Source organism: Rhinoraja longicauda, chromosome 26 (assembly GCF_053455715.1).
Source record: "Rhinoraja longicauda isolate Sanriku21f chromosome 26, sRhiLon1.1, whole genome shotgun sequence".
Classification (NCBI taxonomy): domain Eukaryota; kingdom Metazoa; phylum Chordata; class Chondrichthyes; order Rajiformes; family Arhynchobatidae; genus Rhinoraja; species Rhinoraja longicauda.
Window position 1 is genome coordinate 32,634,586 of NC_135978.1, and position 13,280 is coordinate 32,647,865.

A 13,280-nucleotide genomic window follows, 5' to 3' on the forward strand; every position below is an offset into this window, starting at 1 on the left:
TTAAAATATATAATCTTCTAGCCTATATGTATGCAACTGAGTGGAATAAGCTAAAACGTGGAAATACGCAGTTGTTTCGTTAGCACCTAGGAAAAAATACCCTTTTAAGTAGAAAAGCATTCAACAAAATATTTGGGTCCTCGCTTGGTGAGCTAACTTGCATTTTATGTTTGGGTGGGTCTGAAGAACTTTTAAAATATTTTCAGCTTTCTTGATTTACAGTGCTTGTGTTTTTCTGTTTTAACTGAGTGAGAGTAAGCTTGGATTGTATGGATTTCACAGATTGTTTAAAATAATTTATTCTGTTGGTTGCTGGCAGTAAATGATTATACTAAATAACTAAGCATCATTCTTTGTAATGCCCTTGGCATTCTTTGTAATTTCTTGGCATCCATGCAGGTGTAGATTGGCAAATCTTTTCTTTTAATAGAAGCGTAGTTCAGAATATTTTCCAGCTTTTCCTTGAATACTTTTCATGGCTCTTGTATTGATCTGCCAAAATTTTCTGTTTTGTTTCTTTTATTAAATCATAATCTCAGCCTCGTAAAATTGGCTTTTTCCCAGTTTGGAACATTTTACCCCAATCTATCTTCATCTGTTTCCTGTGGCAAATTTATGGTCATTATATCTTTTAACTGCACTTCCCTTTGCCTTGGTTCTCAGCACCAAGTCCAATGTTGCCCTCTTCCTTGCTGGACTTGCAAGGTACTAATTAAACAAATTGTTTTAAAGCCTGTACTTTTAAGGTGTTCAGCTCCTAGTATAGCTTGCCCTGTAGATTGGAACTGTTCCAATTCTTGTTAAGATAGTTAAAATCTCTATCCCTTTGTCCTGCCATTTTTTGCAAGCATGTTGGTCTTGCCCCTGTTGAGGTGCGACCTATCTGGCATATAGAGCTCTAGCCTTCCCCAGGAACAATAATATAAATCTCCCCCCCCCCCTTTGCTCTAAGGCCATGGCTCCTGTTTTTAAAACTTAATAGTGCTAAATATCATGGGATAACACATAATTCTCATTGAGTGTGAGTGTTAGCTGAACCCAGGGAGGATTTGTGTCCTGTTACTAAACCTCCGAGATAACACTTGTAGACAGAATAGAGCTAGATATTTCAGTTCAGGACGAGCTCAAAATTTCAATCCATGTCAGTTTCCTCGCCCTTTGAATTATTTTTATAGCTATACTAGTTGCTGAACTCCAAGTAAGGGTCCAATACCAATTGTCTACATTGACATATGGTTCCCTCTTTTTCTGATCAAATTGTCAAATTCCTTTGTCAAACAAGATTCCTTAATCTTACCCTTACATGGACATGCTGACTCTAAACTCTGACTATTTTGCTTTTCAACACGCCCCAGGAGATTGTAGATGCTAGAGACTGGAACAAAAAACAAACTGCTGGAGGACCTTAGTGGGACAAGTAACATTTATGGAGTGAAATGGGCAGTTGACATCTCAGGTCAAAAGCTTTCATCTGATGAAATGTCTCGACTGGAAACCCATGGGATGCAGCCTGATCCGCTGAGTTACTCCAACACTTGGTGTCTGTTTTTGTTAACCAACACCTGCAGTTCCTAGTTTCTACCTTTTATCTGGATTGGATAGGGAGGGGAGATAGCCAGTATAAAGAAGTGAGCGGGCGGGGCAAGAGCTGGCAGGAGACTGAGATGTGGTAGATGGTAACATGGGATTGCATATGATGGAATTTGATTGACCCAGCCTCCATCGATATTTCCCCCCTTCTCTCCTTCACCTGAATCCACCAGCAATCCATCTCTCCTGACCGGGGTGCACCTTTCGCTTGCCAGCTCTTGCCCAGCCCCTCCACTCTTTCAGTCCAGGTCGATGACCTTGACCTGAAACATGGACAAATGCTGCTGGCCTACTGTGTTCCTTCAGCAGTTTGTTGTTTAATTTGAAGACAGTCTTGTCTGGCAGGTATAGTTTTCCCATTCGTACAACACATAAACAGACCCCTCAGCCCAACTTGTCGATGTTGACCAAGTTGTCCACTGAGCTAGTCCCGTTTGTCTGCATTTGTTCCATATTCCTCCAAATCTCTCCTATCCATGAACCTGTTCAGTGTTTTTAAACTTTGTAATTGTATTCTCCTCTATAGTTGTCTCTGGCAGCTTGTTCCATATATGCACCACCCTCTGATCCCTTTCAAAACTTTTCCCTCTTTTAAACCTGTGCCCTCTCGTTTCAGACTCTTCTACACTGGGTGAAAGACTGGACATTCACCTTATCTATGTCCCTCATGATATTATGAAGCTTTAAGGTCACCTCCTATGCTCCAGGGAAACAAAATCCTAGCCTATCCATACTGCCCATCTTGTTTCTCAAATCCTCCAGTCCCAGTACCATCCCCACAGGGGCCCCCACTTTCCAGTTTAATAACATAAAAGTTTAAACTTTCCAGTTTAAAAAACAGTCGGTTCAACTTTCTATGTGCAATCTTATAAACGTGATTGAGTATCTCAAAGTTGATTTAGTTTTTTGGGAAAGAGAGGGACAGAGGAACTTTGAATTCTCCAACTTTAGATAGTTCCTCTGTCCCTCTCTTCCCCCCTCCCCATTCCCAGTTCTCCCTCTAACTTCCTGTCTCCACCTATATCCTTCCAGAAGATAGTAAAGTTATGGTTCCATGGATCATTGGGCATGATTATGGCAGGGTCTTGTGGAATGGTGGGTGAGGGGTGACTGATTATTGTTGCAGTGTTGGTGGTGTGACTGTTTTACTACCTTTTATTCTTAAGTTTTGCACATCAGGATATCATGGAATCTGCCATGATGTCTCACTGCCGAAACCTGACCGCAGAGTGCAATCTGTTGCATGGGAATAGACCAATATTGAACCCAGGTTTAATTCTGATCTCCTGAGTGATGTGGAAGACAAAAGATATATGATGGTTTCTGATTCCTTACAGTGTGAGGAGCATTTCAGGTGGGTAAGGCCCTAAAGAAAGCTAACAAAATACTGGGTGTTATGATAAAAATTATGTTAGACTTAATTCTGTGTAAAGAATATTGAGGGTATAACACGATAGCTCTGGCCTGGTATGAGGATGTGAAAGTGGAACGTTCCCATTAGATGGGTTGATGAGATCATTTGATAAGAGAGGCTTAAAATTGAATTGGGATATAGAGAGAGGATAGAAGTTTACTTTCTGGTTGAGAGTGTGAAGCTAAATGGGAAGATGGAAGAGATAGGCAGTAAAATCTGAGGGATTTAGAATGGAGACCTGGGGAAATATCCACTTGCATGAAATTACATTGAATGTACTGCACTGAGACAGCGATATCTTTTATGCTTCACAGAAACAATTTTTTTCTGCCAAAGTCTATGGACTTTGCTTTCTGCTTATTCCTCTGTTTTCACAGCTTCTCATCAAATACCTCTCAGCAGTTTAACTCAGCTTAGTCTGCGTGAGCGAGTTTCACATTCTCACCACTTTGATAAACATTCTCTTCCTGAATTTCCCATTAGATTTATCAGAGACCCTCATAGATTTGACCACAAGTTCATTTTTCCTTCTCTACCCTTGATCCAGTCAGTCCAGCATCTTAAATCAACACTTCAATAATTTTAAAAGAGCTATCATGTCGCACCTCAGCCAATCAGTTTCTTGATGGGTAGAAATCTTGATTAACATAGAACAATGCAGCCCAAGAATAGGCCCTCAGCCCACAATGTCCGTGCTAAACATGATGCCCAGTTGGACTAATCTTTCCAGCCTGCACATGATCCATATCCTGCTATTCTCTGCATTTCATATCTGCCCCACCACCACCACTGGCAGCGCATTCCAGTCATCCACCATTCTGTATAGTAAAAAAAAAAACTTGCCCCGCACATCTCCTTTAAATATTGCCCCTCTCACCTTAATACTATGCTCCTGTCTGACATTTCCACCTGGGGGGGGGGGGGGGGGGGGGGGAGTAGATTCTGAAGTTCTAGAGAACACGATCGAAGACTGTCCAAATTCTTGTATCCAATACCCTCTAATTCAGGCAGCGTTCTGGTAAATATTTTTTACACTCTCCAAAAGCCTCCACATCCTTTTTGTAATGGGGAATCAGAACTGCACATAATGCTCCAAATGAGACCAAACAAAGTCCTAGAAAGCTTCAATATGACTACCAGATTCTTGTACTCAATGCCCCGATCTATGAAGGAAAGTATACCATATACCTTCTTTACCACTGTACTGTGTTGCGCTTATCAGGGAGCTATGGACACAGACCATAGTGGTTCTGGTATTATCTTCTGTAATTTTTTTCTACATTTATAGTTGCTTATAGTAATCCTAATGCTTTTTACATTTAACATCACTGCTTTTCAATTCAATTCCCCAGAAATGTACAAACACTTATTTATGGTCTTCATAATCTGTGTTATTAATTTTAGGTATTTCTATCTATGACACAAATTCTTCCTTTAAAATTTATCTGAACATGTCGACTCTTGTTCCGAGGAGAAATCCAAAAGTCAAATAATGTAGATACTGGAATTTCAAAATCAAGACAAAAATGTCTTCTCTGCAGAAGTTGCTTGACCTGTAGAATATTTCCAGAATTTTATAGACTTTTTTCATGTTCATTATCCCAAAGAGTATTTGAGTTTCTCAGTATTCCTACCCAATCCACTTGTGTATACTTGCTTATATTAAACTTGGTCTGCCAATTATATTGCCAGTTTTATAATTATTTTAATATCTTCCCAAGTAAGAACTACATATCCTGGAAACATACCTAAAATTCGAAACTCGGCATCCAATTTCTGATTTCACATTGTTTCTATAAATAATGGGCAACAATCCAAACGTTGATCCAGTTTATATCAGTTGATGCAAACAAACTGCAGATGCTGGCATCTTTAGCAAAATACAAATTGCTGGCGGAACTCAGCAGGTCGTGCAGCATCCGTGGAGAGAATGGACAGATGGCATTTCAGGTCAAGACTCTTCTGTAGATCAATATCAGTTGATAGTTTGACAACGTTCACCCCCAACTCTGCCCTCAGCCAATCTAACTACCTTTTCAAAGGTAGACACAAAATGCTGGAGTAACTCAGCGGGACAGGCAACATCTCCGGAGAGAAGGAATGGGTGGTGTTTCGGGTCGAGACCCTTCTTCAGACTTTTGTGTCTACCTTTGATTTAAACCAGCACCTGCAGTTCTTTCCTACTAACTACCTTTTCCTTCTTTTAAAAAAACCCAAAGATATTGATTTTAAACGTTACATGTCTGATGTTTGTTACCTCATCAAAGAATTCCTTGAGATTGATCAGTGGATTATTAGACTGGAAACCTCTATGTTACAGTTGTACAAGACATTGGTGAAGCTGTATTTTGAGTATTGTGTTCAGTTTGGTCGCCCTGCTACAGGAAGGGTGTTGTTAAGCTGCAAAGAGTGCAGATTTATGGGATGTTACCAGTACTTGAGGGTCTGAGCTATAGGGAGAGGTTGGGCTTGCTACACCTTTATTGCGTGGAGCGCAGGAGGCTGAGGAGCGACCTTGTATGGGTACATAAAATCATCATGGGAATAGATACCCAGAGCAGGGGAATCAAGAACCAGAGGACATGGGTTTAATGTGAAAGGGGAAATATTTAATGGGAACCTAAGGGGCAAATATTTTCACACAGAGCACTATAACGGCATTTAAAAGACATTTGAACAGGTACATGTTGGGAATGTTTAGAGGGATATGGGCCAAACGCAGACAGGGACTAGTGTAGATCTTGGTTTGCATGGGCAGGTTGGGCCAAAGGGCCTGTTTCTGGGCGGTATGACTCTCTGACTACAGCAGAAACTGTCATGTTATCATGAGTGAAATAAATGATTGAATGGTAGAGCAGGCATTGGAATTAAGGTGTTTGTGTGGTAACTAATGAGTTAAATTACCATTTTATAAATTCAAAGTGCACTATTATTTATTTGCTTAATTTGAAACAGTTACGAACATCATTATCAAAATATTCAACAATTTTCAGCAGTATAGTTTATTAAATTTTAAAAGGAAGGTATTTGAGAAGTTCTCTGTCATGACCGAAATGTAGCTTGATTTGCTGATCTAACAAAATGAAGTGTGCAAATCAGTTTGGAGAAGGGGCAGGAGTGTTTGCAAAACAATGGAGATGCCTTTAGTGAATGAGCATGAAGATGGCAAATGTGAGGTTGTTCACTTTATAAATGGTGTTCCGAGGAAACCTGCTTTGGATGATTCAAGAAGTTTGATGGCATGGCTGTGGGCATGCAAGCTTGATGACCTGCAGTTAATGTGGTTTGAAATTTTACTTTAATCAAACGTAAGGAAAAACTGAGTAAAAGGAAGGGCATTTTTATTACCTGTATGTGTTGAGGTGCGTTCACATATTGATACTCTTTGGAGTATGTGCCAATATGTGCATTAAGGAGCTGATAGAAGTGGGGAGATAGTCTGTTGAAAGTAATCTGTTTAGATTTTAATGAATACACCACCTTGAAATGTGTCCAGCAAATTTGCTTCCATCAAAGCTGCATTCTTAAACATCAACCATTTACCCAAACATTTTGAAAACAAGTGTTTACCCATGAGTTATCATTACATCCCCTTCAGTTTAATGTTGTGGAAAGATTACCACACAGGTTGGCATTAAACCATGGATTGTGAGATCAATGAACTTCCGACTAATATGATAAACTGCTTAAAATACTTGTGTAACTCTGGATTTTTTTTTGCATGTCAAGGTGATGTTATTGATCCACGTATCTCTATAAATTAAAGTTTTGGAAATGATTCATCGGATGTCATCGGTGTACTTAGGAGAAGCCTGCTTCTCCGTTGAATCTTGGTCGTTTTTTTCACCTGGAAGGATTACTGGTGTATTGCGTGACTTGGTATTCTGTGTTCTTGCTGTGTTCCAGTGTTTGCCTGTCATCACAGCATTAATGTCACATTGATAACAATTGTTGTGACTGGTTTCAATTCTATTCTACTCATTTTATTTCCATTTCCTTAAATGGTGTCCCAAACCACCTGGCTCAGGCTTCCTGCAAAGAAATTCTTTGTTTGAAACTTGCTCACCGCGTCTTCCCTCTCCTGATGTGTTTTATTTTTAAGGAGTCCTTTTCAATGAAAGTTGATGTTCCATCATCCCCATCTACCAACCAGCAGGGTGGTGATGAACAGGATTCGTCTCCTTCCAAGCTATCCAAAGAGGAGCTCATCCAGAGCATGGACCGTGTCGATCGGGAAATAGCCAAAGTGGAGCAACAGATCCTCAAACTGAAGAAAAAGCAGGTATTGAGAGTTTGTGCAATTGGTACAGTGCTCAGTTTACTCCTGTTTTCATAAATGGCAAAAGAGTTTTATTTGGGTTGATCCTAATTGAAATATAGATGATCCTAAGGGGGCATTACAGGGCAGGTGTTGAGATATTTCTACCAGTGAGACTATCTTGACAGATGGGTCATAGTTACAATATAAGGAGGTAGTAATAGGCGGCATGGTGGTGCAGTGGTAGAGTTGCTGACTTACAGCGCTAGAGTTCCCGGTTCGATCCTGACTGCAAGTTCTATCTGTAGGAGTTTGTACGTTCTCCCTGTGACCTGCATGGGTTTTCTCCGGGTGCTCCGTGTTCCTCCCACACTCCAAAGACGTACAGGTTTGTAGGTAAATTGGCTTCGGTAGAATTATAAATTGTCCCTAGTGTGCGTAGGATAGTTTTAGTATGTTCGGGATCGCTGGTTGGCGCTGACTCGGGCCAAAGCGGATCAATGTTTCCGCATTGTATCTCTAAACAAAACTAAAATAAGAAGGTAGTCATTTAAAACAATGGTCCGTAGAAATTGCTTTTTGCAGAGAGTGCTGGATTTCTGGAATCCTCCAACGCTGAGGGTCATGGAGGGTGGATCACTGGAGGTATGTAAAGAGGAGGCAGATAAATGTTTGAAAGATTATGGAATTGAGAACTTTATGGAGCTGGTGCATCAGCCCGATCATATCGAGTGGTAGGACGTTCAAAAGTCAACTTGTGCCTTATTGTCCACAATAGTTTGTTTTTTTAACATATATAATTCAAATTCTCAAGGCCCATGTCATATGCCATGTAGGTAGGAACTGCAGATGCTGGTTTACACCTAAGATAGGCACAAAATGCTGTAGTAACTCAGTGGGTCAGGCAACATCTCTGGAGAAAAGGAATAGGTGACATTATGGGTCTAAACCCTTCTTCAGACTGGGAGTCAGGGGGAGGAAACTAGAGATATGAAAAGGTACAGAACAAATCTGAGTCCACACCGATGACTAAGGAGGTCCATTGCAGGCTGTGGAAGAGGTGATAATGAAGGGACACGGACAGTGAAACTAGCAGGGCGACCAGGGTATCAGGTTAAATTAGGATTAAGATCTGTGTTTATTTTTGTAGAAGAGTTTAAGATTGGGGAAGGAATATTACAGGTATCCAGTAACCCAGCAACTTACTTGTCAGCTCTTCAGTGACATTGCTCTCTGAGATCAAACGCCAGCTTATCATTGTGTAGGAAGGAACTGCAGATGCTGGTTTAAACGCTAGTTCAGTCTGAAGAAGGGTCTCGACCCAAAACGTCATCCATTCCTTCTCTCCAGAGATGCTGCCTGTCCCGCTGAGTTACTCCAGTATTTTATGTTCGGCCAGATTACCATTTACAGGATTGTAGTTTCAGGATGGGGCCTCACTAAAGGGCAGCAAGTGAAGAATCTTCAAGGTGTGCGTCATTAAAGTTGTTGCTCAGCATGAGAAGCTGGTGGAAGTGGAGGTGACGGCATCTTGAAAGAGGGCAGCCCAGAGTGTGGTTCAGTGGAACCAAGATGGGTGAGGAGTGAAGGATGGAGAAGTAGTTGGAAAGAGGGCCATTGGGAGAACAAAGTTTGAAATGCAGTTGTAGAGTCAGTTATATGTTACAGCAGCAGGCCTTCCTGCCCATCTCCCTCCACACCTTTCTTATTCACGTGTCCTCTAAATGTTGCAATTGTGTCCATCTTTACTACCCCCTCTATCAGCCTATTCCACATGTGCACCAACCTCTGTGGGGGAAGAAATTGCTCCATGGGACTTTAAAAAAATGTCCCCCTCTCACCTTAAACCTTTGCCGTCTAGAATTAGACTTTCCCAACATGGTGAAAAGACTGTGGCGATGCACCTTATCTATGCTCCCCCATGGAATAGATAAACTGTGGTAGTGGAGGCAGATACAATAGTTGTGTTTGGGTACATGGTTTGCAGGGAATGGAGGGATATGGATCATGTGCAGGCAGATAAAATGAGTTTATCTTGGTATCATGTTTGGCACAGACTTTGTGGGTCAAAGGGCCTATTTCTGTGCTGTAGTGTTATATTTGAAGACAGGAAATCAAGGGATACAGACCATGTGCAGGTAAATGTGCAGTTGAACTTGGCATCGTGGTTGGCACACAGATCGTTGGCTGCAAAACCTGTTCTGTGCAGCACTTCTATGTTCTATGAATCAACTTTCATTGATGTATATTGCTGGAGAGAAAGGATGTCTTTTGGAGCTCAGGTGCAGTATCTAAAATTAGAATTAAGAAGTAAGAGGAAGCTTTCACTTGGCCTGCTCCATACACGATGCAGAGATGAGAATGAGATAGAGGACAAATCTTGGGGAAATCACAGACATATAATGATTACAGAATGGTGACATTCAAAGTTTCAAGTGATTCCAATATAGAATAGAATACAGTTAATGCAAAAGAGGGAGAAATGATTGAATCTTGTTCAGAAGAAGCTACATTGATTGTAATTTTTCCAGTGCAAACAGGAGCGTGGACATGTGGAATAGAAGCAGACTTAAGACTATTTGTCCCATTGTGTCTGGCTCAGCTTTTCAATGACATCACATCTGAATTTCACCTTGCTTGAATATCTTAAAAGGTTTTGTACTTAGACTTGAATAGACTCAATATCTGAGCCTCCACAACCCACTGCAGTCACGGATTCCAAAGATTCATCACCCTTTGAGTGAAGACATGTTGTTACATATGTACTCAGAGTAGCTAAACCCTTCTCTTGAAATTATTAACCCTGTTTCTGGACACGCCAGCCAAAGAAAACTCTGTTTTTCAATTATGCCAGTTCCTGGGTGGGGAGAACAGATCTGTGTGTAACATATTCTAGGTTTGGTGTCACAATGGCCCCAAATCATTGGAAGAAGATATCTCTAACTTTTCTCTCGTACACAAATCCTCTTGTAGTCAGGTCAATGAACTGTTTACCTTACTGATTGCTTACTGAATTTGCAATTTCTTCCATTTTGTGTGCCGGAATGCTTGGGCTCCCATGAACACAAAATATTTTCAATCTCGCGTCATTTAAAATGTACTCTACTTTTGCACCATAGGGATAACCTTGCATCTTGCCATCCATTTTGCCTGTGTCATTTACCTGTGTCTGTTGCCTGTGTCTATTGCCTCATGAAGCCCCTCTGCGTCCTCCTGTGGAACCATGTTGCTATCTAGTCTTCTGCTTTCTGGTATGGATTGGTACATGTCTAATAATTATTACACCATACCACTGTTAGGCAACGAACACCAGACAATAAGTCTCTCACTGGAGAAAGCCCGATAATATATGGTGGACATTCAACAGTGCCATAGCTGAGACCCACAGAATCAACATTCTCGGAGAAATGAGTTAGGGCAGAGAGAGAAGGCATCGCCATTGATTCGAGTTTTCATTGAACCAGCCATTGAAATTCTGTGGCATCAAGAGCACTTCAGAGATTTGGTATCTCGAGGCAAGTGATTGACCTTCTGATTCTCCAAAACATTTTCATCATCAACCAGACAGAAATCAAGAATGTGATGGCATTGCTCTCTTGTGTTTTTAAATGTGACTAAAACTATCACTATCTGATCTAAAATAAAATATTTTCTCATGAGTGGTCCTGAAAAGTGTCTTGGATTTAAACCTGGTTCTGCAATTTTTCTGCACAAAAAAAATATTTGATGTCAAAATGCTTTGTTTAGGTTTAGGTTTATTCATGTCATGTGTACCAAAATACAGTGAAAAGCTTTGTTTTGCATTTTATCCAATCAAATCAGATGAGTCCTAGTCAAAACAACACTAAAATGGGCCTTTTGACCCAACTTACCCATGCCAACTAAGATGCTCCATCTTCGCTAGTCCTTATTAGTAATTTTGCAGATGACACAAAAATGGGTGGCATCATAGGTAGCAAAGATGGTTATCAAAAATTACAGCAGTATCTTGATCATTTGGGCAGATGGGCTGAGAAACGGCAAATAGAGTATAATGCAGATAAGTGCAAGGTGTTGCATTTGGGGAAGTCAAACCAGGGCAGGACCTACACTGAATGTCAGGGAGTCTGGCAGATCAGAGGGATCTTGGAGTTGAGAAACATATTCCTTGAAAGTGGTGTCACGGGTAGATAATGTGGTCAAGAAGGCTTTTGGTACATTGGCCTTTGTCATTCAGGGTATTAAGGTCTGAAGAAGGGTCTCGTTCCAAAATGTCACCTGTTCCTTCTCTCCAGAGATGCTACCTGTCCTGCTGAGTTACTCCAGCATTTTGTGTCTACCTATTGAGTATAAAAGTTGAGATGTGTAAGAAAGAACTGCAGATGCTGGCTTAAATCGAAGGTGGATGTTATGTTACAGTTGAGTATAGAAGTTGAGATATTATGTTACAGTTGTACAAGGCATTGGTGGAGCTGCATTTGGAATATTGTGTTCAGTTTTTGTCACCTTGCCATCGGAAGAATTGTGTTAATTTGGAAAGAGTGCAGAGAACATTTACGAGGATGTTGGCAGGACTTGAGGGGCTGATGTATAAGGAGAGGTTGGGCAGGCTTGGACTTTATTTCATGGAATGAAGAAGCCTGAGGGTTGATCAATCTTATAGCGGTGTATAAGATCATGAGGGGAACAGATGGGGTGAATGCACAGTCTTTTATCAGAGTATGGGAATTAAGAACCAGAGGACACAGGTTTAGGGTGAGAGGAGAACATTGGGGGAAACTTTTTCCACACAGCATATGGAACGAGCTGCCAACGAAGGTAGTTGGGGCAGTTACTTTAACAACAGTTGCATGCATAGGAAAGGTTTAGACGATATGGGCTAAATGCAGGCAGGTGGGACTAGTGTAGATGGGGTACCTTGATCGGCATGGACCAGTTGGGACGAAGGGCCTGTTTCTGTTCAGCCTGACTTTAATTGTAGTGCACAGCTTTAAGGACAGTGTAAGAAAATAACTGCAGATGCTGGTACAAATCGAAGGTATTTATTCACAAAATGCTGGAGTAACTAAGCAGGTCAGGCAGCATCTAAGGAGAGAAGGAATGGGTGACGTTTTGGGTCGGGACCCTTCTTCAGACTGATGTCAGGGGGCGGGACAAAGGAAGGATATAGGTGGAGACAGGAAGATAGAGGGAGACCTGGGAAGGGGGAGGGGAAGAGAGGGACAGAGGAACTATCTAAAGTTGGAGAAGTCGATGTTCATACCACTGGGCTGCAAGCTGCCCAAACGAAATATGAGGTGCTGTTCCTCCAATTTCCGGTGGGCCTTACTATGGCACTGGAGGAGGCCCATGACAGAAAGGTCAGACTGGGAATGGGAGGGGGAGTTGAAGTGCTCGGCCACCGGGAGATCAGTTTGGTTAATGCAGACACTGTTCAGCGAAGCAATCGCCGAGCCTGCGCTTGGTTTCGCCGATAAGTTGACATCCAGAGCAGCGGGTGCAATAGATGAGGTTGGAGGAGATGCAGGTGAACCTTTGTCTCACCTGGAAAGACTGTTTGGGTCCTTGGATGGAGTTGAGGGGGGAGGTAAAGGGACAGGTGTTGCATCTCCTGCGGTTGCAGGGGAAAGTGCCCGGGGTTGGGGTGGTTTGGGTAGGAAGGGACGCGTGGATCAGGGAGTTACTTGGGGAACGGTCTCTGCGGAACACAGAGAGGGGAGGGGATGGGAAGATATGGCCAGTGGTGGGGTCCCGTTGTTGGTGACGGAAATGTTGGTGGATGATATGTTGGATCCGCTGGCTGGTGGGGTGGAAGGTGAAAACGAGGGGGATTCTGTCCTTGTTGCGAGTGGGGGGAGGGGGAGCAAGAGCGGAGCTGCGGGATGTAGAAGAGACCCTAGTGAGAGCCTCATCTATAATGGAGGAGGGGAAGCCCCGTTTCCTGAAAAACGAGGACATCTCGGAAGCCCTAGTGTGAAACACCTCATCCCGGGCGCAGATGCGGCGTAGACGGGGGAATTGGGACTAGGGGATAGGCTT

General features: G+C 42.1%; 1 protein-coding gene across 21 annotated transcripts in view; it reads left to right on the forward strand.

Annotated features, from left to right (window-relative positions):
- ncor1 (nuclear receptor corepressor 1) overlaps nt 1-13,280 on the forward strand; it is a 186,200-nt gene that overhangs the window by 22,772 nt on the left and 150,148 nt on the right. For 20 of the 21 annotated variants that reach the window (XM_078422004.1, XM_078422003.1, XM_078422017.1 and 17 more), the window contains exon 5: nt 7,107-7,286. In XM_078422004.1, the coding sequence (XP_078278130.1) occupies nt 7,107-7,286 (180 nt within the window). The remainder of the gene's footprint in view (nt 1-7,106; nt 7,287-13,280) is intronic. The other variant, XM_078422016.1, reaches the window with a different exon arrangement.